The sequence below is a fragment of the Uloborus diversus genome, chromosome 9 (assembly GCF_026930045.1).
Source record: "Uloborus diversus isolate 005 chromosome 9, Udiv.v.3.1, whole genome shotgun sequence".
NCBI lineage: Eukaryota > Metazoa > Arthropoda > Arachnida > Araneae > Uloboridae > Uloborus > Uloborus diversus.
The window spans coordinates 155,686,686-155,706,517 of NC_072739.1; the positions used below are offsets into that span (position 1 = coordinate 155,686,686).

General features: G+C 32.4%; 1 protein-coding gene and 1 pseudogene across 2 annotated transcripts in view; both read right to left on the reverse strand.

Moving 5' to 3' along the window:
• LOC129229944 (alanine aminotransferase 1-like) overlaps positions 1-11,612 on the reverse strand; it is a 57,824-nt pseudogene extending 46,212 nt beyond the window's left edge.
• A 3,833-nt stretch (positions 11,613-15,445) lies between these two features.
• LOC129229945 (acyl-coenzyme A diphosphatase NUDT19-like) overlaps positions 15,446-19,832 on the reverse strand; it is a 50,291-nt gene continuing 45,904 nt past the window's right edge. For both annotated transcript variants that reach the window (XM_054864327.1, XM_054864326.1), the window contains exon 4: positions 15,446-16,197. In XM_054864327.1, the coding sequence (XP_054720302.1) occupies positions 15,977-16,197 (221 nt within the window). In that variant the 3' untranslated portion in view covers positions 15,446-15,976. The remainder of the gene's footprint in view (positions 16,198-19,832) is intronic.

Consider the following 19,832-nt stretch of genomic DNA (forward strand, 5'->3'; position numbering starts at 1 on the left):
ATATCAAAACGGGCATTTTCTATTCAAGAAAAAGACTCTCTTGCTGCCCAAAGCTGTTTATGTTATAAGGTACACTTCTTTGCATTAAATTAAAAATAAATATGTACAAAAAAAAATCTGGATGTGAAAATATTAAATAAATAAATATAAAAAAAAAACGCCATAACGTACTAACTTGGAACGATTATATTTCCAAAAATAATAGGAGTGACACCGATTTTTTGTGTGCAAATGTTAGACAAACATGTTGGTTATCAACCTAATGTAGTATCAGATATCTGCTATGAGGGCGACAGTTGTAGTTAAATTTTAAATATTTGTGTTTTTGTGAAATTTATCGAATAAAAGTTCCAATATCTTCTGGCGCCCTTATTGTGACACCGATTTTAATACATATTTTTGATGTATGTAAGTGTGGCTAGAAAATGATCTAAAAATGTTGGTGTCATCATGAAGGCGCTTTGAGAAAATTGGCCTTGAATATAGAAAAAAATTCATTTTCGGTCATTTTTAAACGGAGTTTGTGGGCGTCGCCCTCGTAGTGTCACCGATTTGACACCTGTAACAGTATCTAACAAGACCATATAGTAATATGGAATTAAAGAATCCATGTCATTATAAGGACGCTTCAAGCAACAAGCACATTAAAATCTGCAAATTTGAAAAACCGGCAAAAATGTGCCACGCCCCCTAAACAAAAAAAAATTGTTTTCTCAAAAATGGTGAGTCAGACAAAGCTCAAATTTCGGATTTACATTACATTTATGATAAGGAACAACATATGTGAAAATAAAAAAAATTAAAAATGTCAATAATCACAAATGCTTTAAACTGCCTGATTCTTACAGACAATGGCTCTTAAGATATCAAGATCAACTCACCATTAATTTAGTAAAATAGCACACATTTGGCAAATGATTGAAGTTTTATTTCTAAGATCTCATCCAAATAAGTAGCGAATTGCAATAGGAAAGCTACTTCTTCACTTTATTTGCTGAACAAATACTTTGAAAGGTCAAAATACTTCACAGTGGACATTCAAAACTTTTTCTGCATTGGAAAAAAGACTTGTAACTTCAAAACATGTGTATGCAATAATTTTGTAAATTTTGGAGTTCAATAGTGGTGGTTTTATGAATTCCTTTTTGAGCACAAAAGTAGGGAATTTTTAATTTTTCAACGTTTGATAGAAAATTATACAGACTTCAAATATACCATTATACATCCCAAAAACAACACATAAACTACACAGAAGTACTAGGAAACAAAAATATGAAATACAGTGGAATCTCGATTTTTACATATTCTGTAGGACTAGTGATAAAGGGATCAAGCAGGAAAACTTAAAACTGGGGGCAGGGGAAAAAATGCAGCACATTGTTTACAAATTGACGCTTATCCAATAAATGTTTTTAGATATAATTTAATTTATAGTTTGTTCTATTCTAACAATTTTTAGCAAACTTGCTCCTTGATTGGCATTTACAAACAAAACTTTATGAGCTTTTAATCGCTTGATCAGTTCTGGGGACATCTTCTACTACTTCTTATTATGCATCTTCATCACTATCATTGAAAGCAGGAATTAAACCCAATATAGAAGGAATCCATGATGTGATGAGACGATACATGTGTTGCCGACTTTTGGAAGATTTTGAAGAGCGTCAGCAGTTCTGTACTTTTACGAAGCTCTTGTGAAAGAAGATTGGATGATTGGAAGAGCAAAGTAAACCCCGCTCACAAAGAAAGGACAATAAGACAGAGCAAAAAGAACGCTGAAGCAGCTTCAAACAGTTATAAATCAAATTTATCTTGCAAAAAAGAAATTAAAAAAAAAAACCTCTGAATCTTGTAGATAAGAATAATTTAGATCTACTGAAGAAAAGTGTATTAAGCATAATTTCTGTTAAAGGGTAACGAAAAATCTGGAATATTTTAACAATATCCGTTTTCCAGTTTTCAAGGACCAGCAGAAAATGACCGAAGGAGGATAATGTATGAAACGGAAACGTAAAATGGGGGTTCCACTGTACGTATCTAAAACCAAACCATAACTTACCAACACTATGTCCAGCACAGCCTTTTAAGATGTCAGAAGCTCGTTTTTTGACATCAGACGGAAAACGGTCATCTTCCATTAAATCAGGATAAGTACATAAAGTCAGAATCTGCCATTAGAAAGGAAAATAACATAATTACTATCTTTAATTACAAGCCTGGTATAAGCATGATTGCACGTTATGTTACAGAAAAGTATATGAATTAAATGCTCTATTACAGAAAGATAAGTTCAGTATTGCTTCACAGACAAGTTGTCATAAAAGAAAATGGAGCGAAGTTAAATCACACAAATTTGCTGAGAATGTGTTAAAAGGAAACTCTTATATCACAGTAAGTGATCTTATGGACACGTGGATTCTAAGAGAAATTCTAATTGGATAATAGAGTGGATTCTAAAGAAGTTCTTCTGCCCTTATATAGAAGTTTGGTAAGACCCCATTTGGAGTATGCTGTTCAGTTTTGGTCTCCTTATCTTAAGAAAGACATTAATGTATTGGAAAGGGTTCAAAGGCGGGCTACAAGGCTAATAAATGGACTTTCTCACTTAGACTATGATTCCAGACTTAGAAGGCTTAAAATGTACAGTCTTGAGCAAAGAATAGACCGAGGGGACATGATTCAGCTGTTTAAATTTATTAAAACGAAAGATGTTACGGGGCTGAAGTTTAGCACTGAAAACAGGACAAGGGGTCATTGTTTTAAGCTATTTAAATCTCAGGCTAACATGGATATTAGGAAAAATTATTATTTTAGCAGGGTAGTGGAACCTTGGAACAGCTTACCGGAAGAGGTGGTAATGAGCAAGGGAGTAGACAGTTTTAAGAGGGCCATTGATCTTCACTGGGGATTGTGAATTGACTAGGACCAGTCTAGCTGGGCCCAGAGCCTGTTGCTGGTCGTCACTTTTGTATTTGTATTTATATTTGTATTCCCTGATGGGAGCTTGAAAGGACATTCAACCAGGGCCCGACAAACACTTCTGAGGATACTGGGTACAAACTTTATTTGGTACCCACAACCTCCCTCATTCCCATACCTTATGGTATATCAACAAAATATAATGAAATATAATAGATATCAATAAAATATGATATACCTCATGATATATCAATAAAATATTTTGAGACTTAAGTATTTATACTACATCAATGCTAAAATATGGTATTGTTTGCAAAAATATTATAATATGAGATGTTTCTGAAATACCTGGTAGCAATAGAACATAAATATCAAAAAATCCCTTATATAACAATTAAAATGTAATAAAATATAATATATGGCTTGTAGTGACTGAGATTTAAAGAATTTTTTTTCTAGACTTAATATTTGCTTTTGCTAAGGTGCAATTTGATTTTGCTTCATTTTTAAATAACTCTGAACATTTGGGGTCCATGAAATGTTGGTGCCCTGGGCCCATGCCTTAACAGTCTGTGGTACAGCTCTGAAAATATCGCTAGAAATCGAGTTTTATGAAAATGAAAGTGTGAAATGTAAAATTTTATTTTTCTGCAAAATAAAGCTGTATTATTACGAGGAGAAAATATTTTGATAAAATGTTGCTGCACTTACGAGAAAATTGAAACTAAAATAAAGAACGATTTTATCTTTATTGATGTGACGGGAAGTCCATCTTTATCGGCAAAGCGTACGAAATGATGTCATACGTACGAGAGCTCTGAACCAATGATGAGCAGGCAGGGGAGGACTGGGTCCCGCAAGAGGGCGCCAACCTTGGCTTCCAAAAAGCGTAAAAAAAAGTGCAAAAAGTAAAAAAAAAAAGATGCAATAATTAAAATAAATAAATAAACAAATAATAAATAAATAAATAAAACGATAGTACACAGGTTTACGGGTTTAAAGAAAAGAAAAAAAAAGAAGTGAAGTTGCACAGGCTTGTTTTATCAGAAAAATAAATAAATAAATAAAAATAAAGAAGCTACACCAAAAACAAAAATTATAATTTTTTTTAAAAATAAAAAAAGGTGTTCAGGCTTGAGGGTGCATAGGCGGGGAGGGGGGGGGCATCGGCCCGCCCCTGTGAGCAGGTAAAGCATAAATACTTGTGTTACTTCGCCAGTATCGTCTGCTAGACTTTCCGTGTAAGAGAGTATTCATTTTCTTTTTAAAGTATTTTTTCAACTATGGAAGAACAGATTAAAAAACAGGTAAGTAACTATTTATTTTAAGTACAAATGTTGGGCATTAGTTAATTTGGTTATTTAAGTTCTATACAGTTGAAATACAGAAAAAAATAAGCATCTGTCTATGCAAAACACTCTGAAATAATTGTTTCTTCTTTTAATTTAATTGGATTTTTTTTTTTTTTTTTTTTTTTTATGATTCATAATATTCACTATTTGGTTAATTGCTGAAGTTAATTTGAAACAGTCAAGTTTTTCACATCATATGCTTTTAATTCTTGTTATCAGATTAAAATCTCAAAATCTTAGGTATATTATTTTAAATACATAATCATACTTTTAATTGCATTCTATGCAATTAAAGCATATTTTTCCATTACTGCAATTAAAATTTTGACAATTCTTTCTCATTCCATTTTTTGCTGTAATGTTTGGACAAAGTTACTAAGAAACTTTGTTCGTCAAAGCCATACATTATTTTGTCATTTTAATGGTCTTCAAAGCATTCCATTAAAACAATTCACTAAATAAAACTTTAAAAAGCTCCATTAGAATGTAAATTCATCTGCCAAAAAAACATATCAATTCAGTAAAAACAATAAAAGTTTGCTTAAAATGTGAAATTAAAATATGAAGCAAACGGTTGCAGCGACCTAAACGATGTGCCTTTTTTTCCCTGCCAACTTAGTAGAAAGTGAACACGCGCCAAGTACTGTCAAAGCGATTGTATTTGCCATAGCAGAAAAAACCTTTTAAAAGAATTGTATTCTAAACTGTTAAAGGGAATCATTAATTATTTTTCATTATAATCTAAGTAATTAGTAAGCATTTGAACATAGAATATAACTAATTGTACGTCTCAGAATACCATATACTGCAATGTTCTGTGTCAGAGCTGCTTGTTCTGTGATCTTAGTTCCTCTTTTCATCTCATTCTGTTATTTGCAATGCTATGTTTTGAAATTAAACCTTTGTTGGAGATACTGTAATGATGCATATTTTCACAAATTATAATGTTTCCTTATCATTAAATTCTGCATACACAATAAAAGAGCTTTGACCGAGCTTCCAAGCAGCAACGCTTTAACTTGAAGCATTATTCCACATAAACATCATCTGCCAATTGCCAACAGTTACGGAAAAAAAGTTAAAAACGTATTTTCATTAAGGAAAAACTATGAAAATAAAAAAATTCAGAAAAAAACCCATAAATTTCTTTTCTAATCAAACTAACACTGTTGAATTTGATCATACTGCATTGCTAGTATAAAATAAACGCTGCATAAGAATTGAGGTTTGTTTACATTTTGTCGTTTCCCATTGGTCCATCTCAAAGAAATTCGACGTAATATTCCTTACGCGGTTTGCATATAGATTAATTTATTGTCGTTTTTTTCATTTTTGCAACAACTTGGAATCAAAATATTTTAGTATTTTAACCATCGAATATTTTCTCCTTCATTTCTGCTGCTTTTCATTTTGAAATTCCATTGTTGCAGAATGAAACACTATGGTTGACTGTCCCACGGATTATATCTGGCCCTGTATTCAACAAAAGCTTCAAAAAAGCTCAAAAGGCCTTTTGTTGGATGTCTTTCCATTAACAAGCTCACTTCTTTGGCATTAAAAAAGGAGGGATCCTCGTAACTCCGAAACATGGATATGCAGTTTATGCTAATTATGCACAATTTGTGCCAATTAAAGTTATGTTTTCTTTCACTTGTTTAATGTTTATTCGCGTGAATTAGTAACCACGTCATAATTTATCGCTTAAGGGGCTGTCCATAAATAATGTTGCACTTTGAGGGGGAGTCATGAAATTGTGACAAAGGAGAGGAAGGGGGAAACAAATGTGACACTATGCATTTTTCAACAAGAATATGTTCATGAAAAATAGTGTGACATGTGATGAGGGGAGGGAGGAAGTAGGGCCGGCTCTAGTAGTTTTGCCGCTCTGGGCGATGCTGACAAGTGCCGGCCTCGTGTCTTAATAATATGTATATAGATTTTTTTTAATCATTAAGCATACTCTCATGTATTGCTGTAATTTGAGCTGCAAAGAGAAAAAACTAAAGAACAAATTTGAGGGGGGAGGGGTTCCTTCCTTTTTGAGCAATCACGATTGCCAATTGTTTTCATTTTCCCGTCCTTGATGTCTGGTTCCTTTTTAAACCATACCATCCTCTGCAAGCGCCTCATACACACTCACACACATACGCGCCTTTACACACATATACATATGCCAATGTGCATGCACACAGGTCCACGCACATACACAAGTGTACACATACATAACTATACACACGTAACCGCCCAAGAGGAGGGGCAGGAACCTTTTCTAGAAACAAGCGAGTGGGGTAGTAACCAATGAGTAGGGTCCTGACGCATCTCGTGATTGCGAAAAACATAATTTGAATTCAAAATTTCAGAATTCAAATTCACTTTGAAAAATTGAAAGGGTTTTTATCTTTTTTTTTAGCCTCCTTACATTTTGTCATCACAAAATTTGTCACCCTTGGAAGCAGAACAGGTTGCCTGCAGGAAGAGCTGCGGGGTTGGGATTTGAAGTGAGACACTTGGTGACAAAGGGAAGAGGCGAAGTGTGCTACTTTATGATAATGGGGGGAGGGGCATCAAAAATGTGGGGGGGGGGAAGTGTGACATCATTTATTGACAGCCCGAGATAAAATAATCACAATGGCCCCAGGAATTCGTCATTAAGGAGTCTTGACTATATTTATGTTTTGACACTTAAGTGAGCTTTAAGTGACTAAACTTTCAAAGCAGTGTAACCTATATCATTGAAATTATTTAGAGATGTCTGTCACATTTAGATACAGTAAATAGCTTTGCTAGCTGGCTCATATAGACAAATTCATTTAATTCAGCATAAGCACTATTGTAAGTCAAATGTATTAATTTACGCTTATTTTTAACACAATCATTACCTGTCGAATGAAAGTAATAGGCTTCTGTCCCATTGCATGGCAATCTCCTATATTAGCTTTAATGACTTGATTAAATGGTTTTTTGACTCCCTAAAAAAGGAAAAAATAAGTTATTTTTACACATGCATAGCATCATATAAGAAAGTTATATATTTTTTTTATTTGTACATTAAACATAAAAATCAACAAAAAAGTTGAGGAAAAAAACCACAATAGTCTCAAATATTTTTGCCGGGCAATAATCTTTGAGATCTAGCCATGTTACATACATCTTTGACAAATCTAGATGAATATGACTATTATAAAATGAACCTATTTCCTTACTACTGACTCGGACAGAAATTTAAAAACTTTAAGACCAACACCAGAACTGAGTATTTTATGAGCAAAATCAATCAGATAAAGCTGCTTCCAGGCTCAAAAGTCATATAATTTATGCTCTGCACATCAGGGAAATATTAGTTAGGGAAAAAAATATGTGTTACAGGGTGGCGACAGAAAAAGAAAAAAAGTTCCCCGACTTTTCCCTGATTAAGTTTACCAAATTTGCCTAATTTACGTTACCAATGATAATGGTTTCCTTGCTTTTCCCTACTTGAAAACCATTGTATATTACATAAAATGCAGTGTTTAAAACGTTTTAAGCTATTAATTTAAAATATTTTTTTAAAAAGATGCTCCATTTTTTAGTAAAAATAGCACATTAAAATATCTGCAGGGAATATTATAGGAAATCTCAACAAATACTTTACTTCAAGTAATCAGTTAACAGTTAATCAGTTAAGTCAGTAATCAGTTAAGAATTCTAAGAAAATTATTACAAACACTCTTAAAGAAATATCTAATCATAATAAAACTAAAAAGTTTTTATAGAAATGATTTTAAACTAAATTTTCAAGCAGTATAATTATTGCTGCAAAAATAACAAAAAAAAAACTTATGTACACTAGGTAACTCAATTTCAAATGATTTCCTTATTTGTTAGGGGAAAAAATCTTAGATTACTTTTGTAACAAACAGTATTGAAATGCAAAAAACAATAAATTAATTTCAAAACATAGGTATATGTATATAAAACTTGGTTTTAAAATAAAAGGATTTTAGAGTCTGAAAAATAAACCCTGCATATAATCTGAGGCGATAGCGAATAATACGATGGCAAAAAAACAAAGTTGATTTTCATTCAGCATTCAATTTTAGCAGTTAAATTAAAAATGCAAAGAAGTAATAATTTTTAAGCTTTTATCTGTATTAATTTAAAAAAACAAAGGTTTTTTTTCTTGAAAGCTTGATTACAATAGCCCTACTAGCAAAATTTCTTGCACCAACCTTAACAGATCTTGATATTGTAGTGACGGTGTCAATATTGACGTGTTACATACTACGTAAAGGTTGAATACAGATTAAAAAGCAATATTGCAATAACAACACGTATGCACAGTGGCAGATTGGTTGAAAAAATCGGCCCTGGCATTAAGAGATGTAGCGGCCCCATAGATCTTGTAGATATTAAGGCTCTCCTCTGATATGCCCCCCTCTTGGCGAGATTTTAATTTTTCGCTCGATACGAAAATCGCCAATAAGGCGATAACTTGGCAACGCTGGTTTTGCAACTTGAACGCTGGAAAGTAGTTTCTCGAAGTGTGTCTTTTTGCACGTGTCTCTGTGGTAGGAGGTAGGTGCTCATATGTTCCGCTCTTAGGGAGATTTTAAGTTGAATACTCTAAAATAAAGTTTCAATTCAAACTTTATTTTAGAGTATTCTTTTTCTTGTTGTTTTTTAATGTTAATTTAGTTGAATTTTCTATTTTAATTATGAGTTCGGTTTGTGATGTTGTCCAAATGTATCAATTGAAATTTTTGAATGAAAAATTGTGAATACAAAAATGAGGATATGTTTGTAAAGTTTTTGGAAATAATTCGCGAAATTAATTGGGTGGAGTACAAAATACAAGTAAAATAAGGTTGTTTTTTTTGGAATTTTTTTTGTCAAAACAAACATAATTTAAATATTTTTGTAAAGTAATGATAATAAAAAATGGGATAATTTCCCTAAGAGCGGAACATATGTGCACTGCCTCACGTGAGGAAGTAAAAGAAAAGTAAAAAAGGTAAGTGAACATATTTTGAATTATTGTGTTTTTAGTGTGTTTCTGGTAGTTTGTATTTTGGTCTGGTTGGCATTTTTGTAGCACAAAAATGGTGTTAATTTCACATAAAATCTGTGACTTTATTGTATACTGAACGGAGGAGATCTGTGACTTATATCCGACTGTGATGTATATTAAAAGTCGGAGGGATAACGGACCGAGCGGCAGCGAGGTCCTGGCGAGCCCGAGGTCTCATAGTACTTTCGTAATGAGACCGAGGCAGGGCCGGCGAGCCGAGGTCTCATTACGAAAGTACTATGAGACCGAGGGCTCGTATCCCGGAGAAACAACGGAAAAAAATTAGTGCATTAATTTCATTAAATAATTAATGACATAATTTGAATTTTTCCTGTTGGCACTAAAAAAGCATCGCTAAGAACGATGTATGACATATGACGTCATACATAGTTTTCTTGGCGACGCTTTTTTGGCGCCAACAGGAAAAAGTCGCCAAGAGGGGGGTATATCAGATTTGTTCCGATATTAAATTTTACCTAACTATTGGGATATCACTTAAATATGAAGAAATTATTCTTAACAAGTAAATATGTTTCATTTAAATAAAATACAGATAGGAACACTTCTGTGCTTTAATAGTGAACAAATTGATACAGTATTAACTAAACAATATTTTGGGGAAAATTGTGATTGTAATTGTCCATTTAAGTATTTTCATAATGCCCAGAACTTGATTGAATATTTCCGTAATGATAATACTGCTTGGCTAGTATGTCCTTTTCCTGACATTAAACTGAAGTTTGGGAGGGGTGGAATTCCCCCCCCCCCATATAAGAACGTAGAAACATTGAAACTCCTCTATTTTTGAAAATTTAGACACAGGCCTGGCCCACACCTGGTCGTATGGAAAAATCCTAGACTTGTTTTAACATTTTTTCGATTTAAAACAGAATTAAACAAAATATTTAAAAAAAATTATGAAGGAACGAAAACTGAACATTAAGCATGTGGGCAAATTAAAGAACAGCAACAATATTAATTCATTCACTTAGTAATGAAATAGAAAGTATATAGTAAGATATTAACCTTTATCCTCTCCCCCCCCCCCACCCAATCTAAATTTTCGTTCAGAAATGAAACTTTTCTGCAGTTTTATACATCAATGATTTTAAAAAAAAGTTTTTTTTTTAAGCTGCTTATTTTATATAAATAAAATCTCATAACAAAACGGAAGTGACTTTGCTGCACAGAGTTTACTATTTTGTAAAGATCAAACAAGCTTTTCCCTGATTTTGAACGCGTGAATTTAAATAAAGCTTCGGAAGTTTACTAAAGCTAGACAGGAAATACATCATTATTTGTGCCAATACAAAATCAGGGACGATCGGGAGAACTGGAGCGGAAATAGTTTCATAACAGGTGTTATTTTTAACCTTGGTCAAGATGATTCAATATTCTATTTTACTGAACAAATGGTATAAGGGGCATTCCACGGTATTTTTGACATTATGTAGAGTCCGTAACGTGACCTTTTTTTGCCATAAATTTTTAATTTAGTTTGATTTGCAAATTATTTTAATTTGAGTTGGTGTGTTGGTAGGAAAAGATCAAAATAAATACGGATTCTACATAATTGTCAAAAATACCTTGGAATGCCCCATAAATTAAAAAAATTATAAGTCATGCATAATAAAGAAAATGCAAAATTTTTTGGAGAAAATGTAGAATTAAGGTTGCAAGTATATTAAAAATATAACATAATAAATTTCACCTTTTCCAATTCTTTTTCTATTTCAAGAGCACGAATAACAAGTGCTCCCCGAACAGCATATTCCATTGTTTTAATATTTTGATTCATATTGTCTAAAGTCACAGTCTTATTCATCTTGGTAGAATACATGTTTGATATCACCCTTGACTTACAGCAGTCGGCAAAACCACCGTGGACAGTTGTTTTGGTGGCTCGTGCCAAATCTTTATGCACATGCGCCAAAAACTCGCCGAGAGTGCGCCGCACAGCCAATGCATTACTGGAATACATCGTTCTTTTTTCTCTTGAGATCGATTTAAAGCGAAAAATAAGAACAAAAACTGAAAATGACAGAACTGGTAAATAATGACATACGAAATCCCATAAAATCGTAAGTGATTTTCACATTTACCCGGCAACGAGGTTAGGCGTAGTTAATCAATTCGAATTGATATTTATCCTGAACAACAAGCAAGATGTTGAGAAATAAAATATGTCTTCCGATGCAAACACACATTAAATCTTCATTTTCCTTAATTACTTTAGGAACGTTTTAGACGTTTGGATTTATCTTCAGATCATCGGAGCTCGTCGCCATGCAGCTGACGACCGTGAACGTTTTACAGCAGAGAGCTATTTTTAAACGATATCTTATTTGGCGACTTTAATTAGACTTTGAACGCCGTTCTGTCTACTGCATACTCGATCTACTGCAATTTAGTTATTTCAATTCTGAGCCGAAATATCAAATAAGTTTTAATTTTCACAATTTAAAACATTCTTTCGAGATGTTTCATAAAATTTAAAGCTTGCATTCTGAAGACATCCTACAAAAATTTGTCAGAAAGAATTATTATACAAATCGAAATAGCAAAGATATTAAAAATGATTAATGTGTTTCAAATATTTTTTTCCTCAACAAAATGAACTTAAAAATCTAAGCAACGAAAATATTTCTGAGGAAAATGCAATTGTGAGTAGACAGATTATTAAAATACTCAGTTTTAAAAAGCAGACGACGCACGCCTGAATCAATCTCAGTTATTATTTCAGTTAACCGTTTCGTGACGTTATCTTAACATTTTTATTTTTTTGGAAATTAAATTTCTCATTCAGCATTAAAATAGAGTTTCTACCAATTAAAAAAAAAACTAATTCGCAACTCCAATAAACTGTAGGGGGCGCTGCAGCCTGTCTAATGGCGGATGAAAAAGGTAAAACAAACAGATGCCGTAACTTATAACTTTCTTTGAAGTTTAATGAATGACAGTAATATTTCATAGTGTTTGTGGGAAACTTTCTTTTCTATTCCTCTTAAATTACATTGCACCACAAAACTCTCTGAAGCCTGTGATTTTCTCCAAAGAAAACACGTGGAACGGAATGTTTTACCTTTTTCTTTAGTATTGTTAATCACCGCAAGGTAGCGTATTCAAGCTCTGGAGTTGCGAATGGGAAAGGGGCTCATTTTTTTTTACAATTATATACTTCCAGAAAAAGTATCCACGATTATCCTAGCCGGAATTTAGTAATTCCGGCTAGGATAATCGTGACTACCACTACTAGGACCAGTCTAGCTGGGCCCAGAGCCTGTTGCTGGTCGTCACTTTTGTATTTGTAATTTTTTATGCTAAATCATATGACTAGATTTTCAGACGAAAAAGAAGTGAGAAGAAAAATGGACGATTCCTTTGTTTCAAGGATTTTTTTTTTTTTCAGTTACCAAGTGTGGGAAAAGCAGTCAGTCTGAAATATGTTACAAATCAGTGACGCAGTGATAGAAAATGAGAGGGATTCTCCCTCATGAAGCACGAAATTAATTACATGTGTGCATAAGTAGAGGTGTCCTCCACCCCTCCCCCTGAAAAAAAAAGATAAGAAACAGCGTGCAAGGGGGTCATGGCTCCATTTAAATTTTCAGGGTGGGGGGGGGGTTGTTTTCAAGTGTATTTTCCTTCTCCCTGCCCTCCCCCCCAAAAAAAGGAAAAAATACCCCTTTAAACAACCTCCCTTAAAAATTTTACTGGCGCAGTCTGAGCAATGACTCTTTCCCCACCTCTGGTTTCATCCTTACTAATCACTCCCAGGAAAGCATGATAATGTAAGGTGCCATACAAAAATGTACTAGTTCTCAAATCAATTACAATATTTAAAGGGAGAAGGACCTTAACATTCAAAACAATTCTGTTGTAGAAAGTGCTCAGAAGCTCTATTAGTTCCTATGTAAAACGATTGCTTTGTTCTTTTTTATTAATGAAAGTAAATCTTCAAACCTTAAAGCAAACACGAAGCTGTATGCAGCATATTCTACAAATTTAACTTAGCAACGCAATGCTAGAGTTTCTTATACTACAGATACCACAAACAGAAAGCTTATTTAATAACCACTGGTTTTATTTCTTTATTCATAACAAAAACTTTTCAATATTAATTTCTCAGTAAAAAAAATTGAGTTTCATTTTTTAACATTGATTTATGTTCTATTTTTTAATACTGCTGATTGTGATCATCATGAAATATACATGATTTTTGTGAATACTAAAAGCCAAAATAAATCTGTCTAAATCAGAATACAAGTTTGAAATTTACTATATAAGTGTCATAGCCAGGTGGGATAAGGAGGTCATGCTGCCTCCCATGAAGCAGCAAAAATTTGTGTATGAACACACATGCAAGGGCCTAAAACTGCTTTTTGACCTTTAACTTCAAACCATTTCATGATACCCCCCCCCCTCCCCCACACAAAAAATTTCTCGCTACACCACTGATATATCAGGAGTTCCCCCCTAAATACCACAAAGAACCCCCAAAACAACAGAAAAATCTCTCTCAAACCACCCCGCTAAGCATTTCAATGGTGCAGTCTGCAAAATGACTTCCCTGGCTACATAACAATGCATGAGAGTTGACTCAACTTAGCGAAATACTCAAACATGTTCCTCCACTTTCTAAAAAAAGTTTTAAAGTTAGCTTTATAACTTGAACATTCCTTTTTCTAAAAAATTTCATTGCATCCCAAACTCTTGAGAAGGTAGTGGGAACTTCCTATAGGGGTTGAACTACCAACAACTGAAAGGTTTTAGGAGGTCCCCAGGGATTTTGAGCTGTCGAAAGTTCACTGTATTTGGAAAAAAGGGGGATGTGGTATACATTTTATTGCCTTTTAAACCACAATTCATGACCTTTTTATTCCACCCTCTACCTCTTAGCTTAAAGTCATTACATTTTCTACTCTCTCTCTCAAATATGGAGGCTGTCAAACGTGTACGCTAAGCATATCCTCTGAAGTTTAACAATATTGTGAAGTACTGACCATGTATAGACTGAAGCACATCAATTAATCTTTCGCTTAAAAAATTATTTGTAAGAAAATTGAAATAATAAGCATCCAAATGTAGTTAAATATTTCATTTATTTACAATTTATCAACATCGAAATATTTGTAACAAAAATAGATGATTCAAAATCACTAACAATTTATTGATACAATTTATACAAACATTTCAGATTTTCACATGAAACGAACATTTCGTACCTTAATTTGCTCAGCAAAACCTCCCTTATACATCATATTTTGTATTCTCACACAATAGTAGCAAAAACATAATTAAAATAAATAAGAAAAAGGCGAATTTTTAAAAGTTGAGATAAAATTTAAAAACTTAAGTGTCTTCACTTACTGACTAAATATTTATTTTTGAAATAGCATAATATTTAAATGAAGACTAATTCAGTTTAACATATTTGTCCAACATTCCATTTTTAAAAACTTAGATTTTCAAACTCAAAGTATACAAGACAAAGGTTAAAATTGCAAAATTTGATCAATAATCTTAATGTGATATATAAAGAACAGCAATCTGCTTTCTCTCTCCAAGAAGGTAAATTATGGTGTGAATATTTAAGCTAAAAGTGTGAATATTTTATTAATCTAAAGAAGTAACTTTTAAATTCAAACAGAATAAAGATAACCATAATTAATCTGAAGAAATAAAAAAGCTCTACTTGTTTCCTCAACTTCACAGTTATCAAGAAATAATAACTGGCCCATATTAAAAAAAAAAGAGAATCTTTAATTTGGCCTTATTTTCAGAGTTGAAATGAAATACACAGCACAATATATATTAGCAAAAAATAACTGAATATGTTATACAGTTAATTTAAAAAATAAAGAAAAAAGAACTGAAAGGACTAGATGGCTGTCTTAACTATGGTGGCTAACTGTATATTTCCTCCTCCTATAAATATATAAATATATCATACAACAGTTGCAATTTAAGATAAATTTTACCAGTAGAAATAACTTTTCAGGAAAAAAGGACCATGATAGTGTTACTAACATTTTCCTTCACCTGCAAGTACACTAACTCAAAATACATAATACATTCTTCTATCTTTCTCCCTCTCTTTTTAATGATTTTTGCTAAGTTCAAAAAAAAAAGGATAGACTTGAAGTGCATGAATTGTTGCAGATGTGAGCAAATTAGACAATCAAAATATTTGAAAACAAAATAGTAATGATTATATCTGCTTTGACTTCATCATTTTGTCTGATAGGAAACTAACAAATTCAAGACTTGAAACATAAATAGGTACTCTATGAACATTGTGTTCATAAGAGAAAAATAAAAAACCAGTAAACAAACTATTTTCTTTGCACAAATGGGGAAAATTTTTGAAAATTTAAGATTTCTAATTATTGCTTATGGTAAAACTTTTATTCATAATATAAAAATTTCAGTCAGAAAAAAATATTTTCTAAAAAATGCAACATTTGTGTACTAAACAATTCTTTTAATTTTAGAACTAAGAACTTTCAATTGCAATAACATTTTCTTTCTGCACCAAAAAGGTAAAGAAACAAAATAAACACTGCTTTTAGAGTTGGCAATTATTGAAAAAACAAAAACAAAAAAACAATAATAATGTACTAGGCACATAAACAGTTATAAATGGTATAAATAAATATTATAAAAATGATTGCACTATAGGAGCTGATGATCTATACGTAAGAGGCTGTAAATGGCCACAAGAAGGTGTTATATTACAGTACATTGTACACTGAGGACCATGGATTTCCATCCTGTGTAGGTTTTTTGACTGAGTCCTCAGATCTTCAATTGCATAGGGAAACTCAACAGGTTTTGAGATGCCTTTATAATCAGGTTCCTTAGGATACAGATCATCCCCTACAGAAACAAAACCAATATTAAGAAATGTAACATTTTACAAAAAAAATTGCAATTGCACAAGTTAACATTCCATATAATCGATGCAAGTTTCAGAAGTATGGATAAAAGAAGAAAGGATGAAACTTCGTTTTAAATTATAAAAATAACATTCAGTTCATTAAAAAATCAGCATAATCTTTCTACAGTGGTATGGCTGCCCACAAGGAGGGCAGAGGGGAGTTCGAGCCCCTAGAGACATTGGTAGTTTTGCTTCTTTTTACAAAGTAGGCGCCACTTAATGTAATCACTTTGGGACAAATACAATTTGATAATAATAACTAGAGACGTACCGAGTACTTGGTAACTACTCGGTACTTGGCCTACTCGGCCAATTTGCCGAGTACTCGTACTCGGCCAAATTCTAATCAGATACTCGGCCAATACCGAGTAGTTACAAAGAACTGAATATTGTCCAAAACAGATACTAAAATTTATAAAAAAAGAGCAAGCATTATATTCTGCAATCATTTACAATTAAAATTTATAAGTCAAATTTGAATTTTGAGAATAATGAAGTTTGTAATGCTTGAATGGAATAAATCTTTATTTTAATGTCCCCAAAGTTAATAAAACTTATTTTTAAAAAATTACGCAAAAAAGGTAAGTATAGAAAATATGGAATTTTTTTATTAAAAATAGATTTTTTCTACAAACAAAAATTTGTGATAAAAAATATAAAAATACCTTTGCTTAAAAGATAAAAGAAAATAAAACAACGTTAAAAGCACAGTGCTGGAACACTGCAGACACGTGTTTGGCGTTACAAGGAATTCCTTTTTCAATGCACAAAATGGGAGCTTGTGGATTTAAAGGCATCCGACAAAAGTCGGATTTTTTTGTCGAATGTCTTGACATTCTTTAGCTCACATGTTATGCACTGAAAAAGACGTTCATTGTAACGGGGGGGGGGGAGGCAGAAACACGGTGTCTTCAGTGTTCCTGCACATTTGTTTTATCTGCTTTTAAAAATTATTTATGTTTGGCGGACTAGAACTAGAATTGATTGGTTGTAATTTGTTTTAATTCGGACATGATTAATCATACCTTTTACTTATTTATTTTTAATTTAAAAAATATTTTTTTGCAAAATTTTTGACACAAACGAAATTGTTTATGTAATGCGTAATTAAATTTCAGCAGGAATTTAGTTTTAAAAACTATTATATGGACAAGGAGGCCAATACTACTATTCTAATAAGTTCAAAATTCATCACATGTTTGTCGGTGGTTCTTCTTAAAACATAATTGGTACTTGGTAACTCGGCCGAGTAGTGAAAGGCCGAGTACTCGGTACTCGGCCAAAATGCTACTCGGTACGTCTCTAATAATAACCAACTGATAACAATAGCCAAAAGGAATCAAGGAAGACAAAATGAAGATTTTTTTCAATTAAGAAGCATACAACTGCAAATTAAAATTACAATTACTCAACTAAACACAGTTTAAAATTATAAATTAGCAGAATGACGTACAGTCGAGTCCCGACTTACGCGAGGGATGTCTTCCAAGACTCCTTGCGTAAGTCAAAATTTCGCGTTGTGGAAAAATATATGCATAAATTTTTTTAAAGCATACCAAATACTTTTAGACACTTATAAACACCCCTTAAACTGTTCTAAAGCATTCCTTAACTAGACACTACAGTTTCTTGCATAAAGAATTGAACTTTTACTGTATTTAAAAAATAAAAAACTGTTATTCAACATGAAATACTTTAAGATGCACAAAATGAATGACCAATGAGAATGAAAGACATAAAATATAACAGTACGATATGCACAGCATGTAGTAAAATTAAAATGATGCTCTATAATAGCACTGTACAGTAGATATAATAACAATATTTAAGAGTTACTCTAGACTAGTTTGGTGTGGGAACTTTGGCTGTCAGTGTTGAATAAAGGGATGAAATAAGATTCACGCAATCAATATTTAGTAGCCAATAACGAAGCTGATACTTCCTTCCGAAAAAAAAATTGGGCGAAAAATTCATGTTAGCTCAAAAATTTGTTTCTTGTGAAAAATTCGCATAAGTCGAATTGCGTTGTAGTGGAGTCCACTATACTTCATTTTTTCCACATTTAAAATAGGCAAACAATACTTTAGCCATCCGTTTGATGCTAAAGTATTGTTCGCCCATTTCAAAAGCCAGGAAAAAAGTTTTTAAAGTTAAGTTTTTTCTGCATTAACAGACCATTTACTCGCGCAACATTTTCTCTGACATTCGTAAACCAGTTTCAAAGCAGATTCAATTTCACCATCATTTCCAGCACGGTTTCGCTTGTTGTTTAAATTTTCAATTTGTTTTCAATCATGAAACACTTTTTTTGTAACTTACAAAGTAATGGCTGAGAAATTTTTAGATGTACTGCCTTGAATCATCATGGTTGAATTGTCAAAGTGTTTAAAGAGAAAAAATTCTCCTGCTTTACCGATGAGAAGGGAACTTATTTTCCAGGAAGCTACTTATCAGTGTTTGTCCTTGTATTTTTCTTTATTAAGGAGCAAAAAAAGGGAAAAAATTCAAAATATATGAAAAAGTGATAACAATAAACAAATACACTGATTACAATATCCGATTTTTTAAATGCATTTTAATATACAAGTGTTACGGGTTTTCGCGATTCTGATAACATTAAGCGATTGATAACATTAACCATGATCAAATTAAGCGGCTCCTACTGTATTGTATTCGCGAAAAAATTTTCACTCAAAAAACGACCTTAATTTCCATTTTACTCACTCCCGAATGAATATTGAGTTTTTTTCGACTCTCGACCGCACGTGGATAAGTGCTTAAGAACATATAGACCCTCGAAATATCCATTTTGATGATTCCCGAGTTAATTACAACAAGTTTTCTCCTGGCGTCTGTATGTACGTATGTAGCATAACTCAAGAACGGGTAGGTTCTAGAAAGTTCGGTACATAGACTCCTAGAGGGGTCTAGTTGTGCGCCTCCCCTTTTGATTGCATTTGGGTGTTTCTAAAGGGGTTTTTTGCCCCTTTTTGGGGGGAAATCATTGTTAATTTCGATGTAAACTCAAGTAGTGTTATAATTTTGCGGACACTTGGTGATATGTATCGCCAGTATTTTGGTCGCTAAGTTTTGTCGCCAACTTGGTGATAAATTTGGCGATTTTATTTTTTGATTTTTTTTAAATTTTAAATCTGGTTTCATTTTGCCTACTGTTGGTGATATTTAGAGAGTAAACTATTGAATCACATTAAAAATGCCAGTAATGGGGAAATGACATTAAATTGGAGTAAAAGGAAGTCATGTGATGCACACATCAGCTTGTTTTTTAGAAATAAAGTTTGAGCATAAATATCATTCAAAACATTTCAACTTGCCATTAATGAATGATCATTAAAAAAAATTGCTAACTTTTATAACAATATTTTGAAAAACAAATTTCGACCTTCCTTCCAAAGAAAACAAAAACATGAATTCCCTTAAAATGGTTAAAAGTTTGTCGAATTTTAAAACACAAAATTTTCATGAGACTAACTCTCTTTTTCGCTTTGTAAAACAAAAAGAAGAAATTAAGAGTATTTTTCTTTAATCTACATATAATTTTCTTAACCAACTC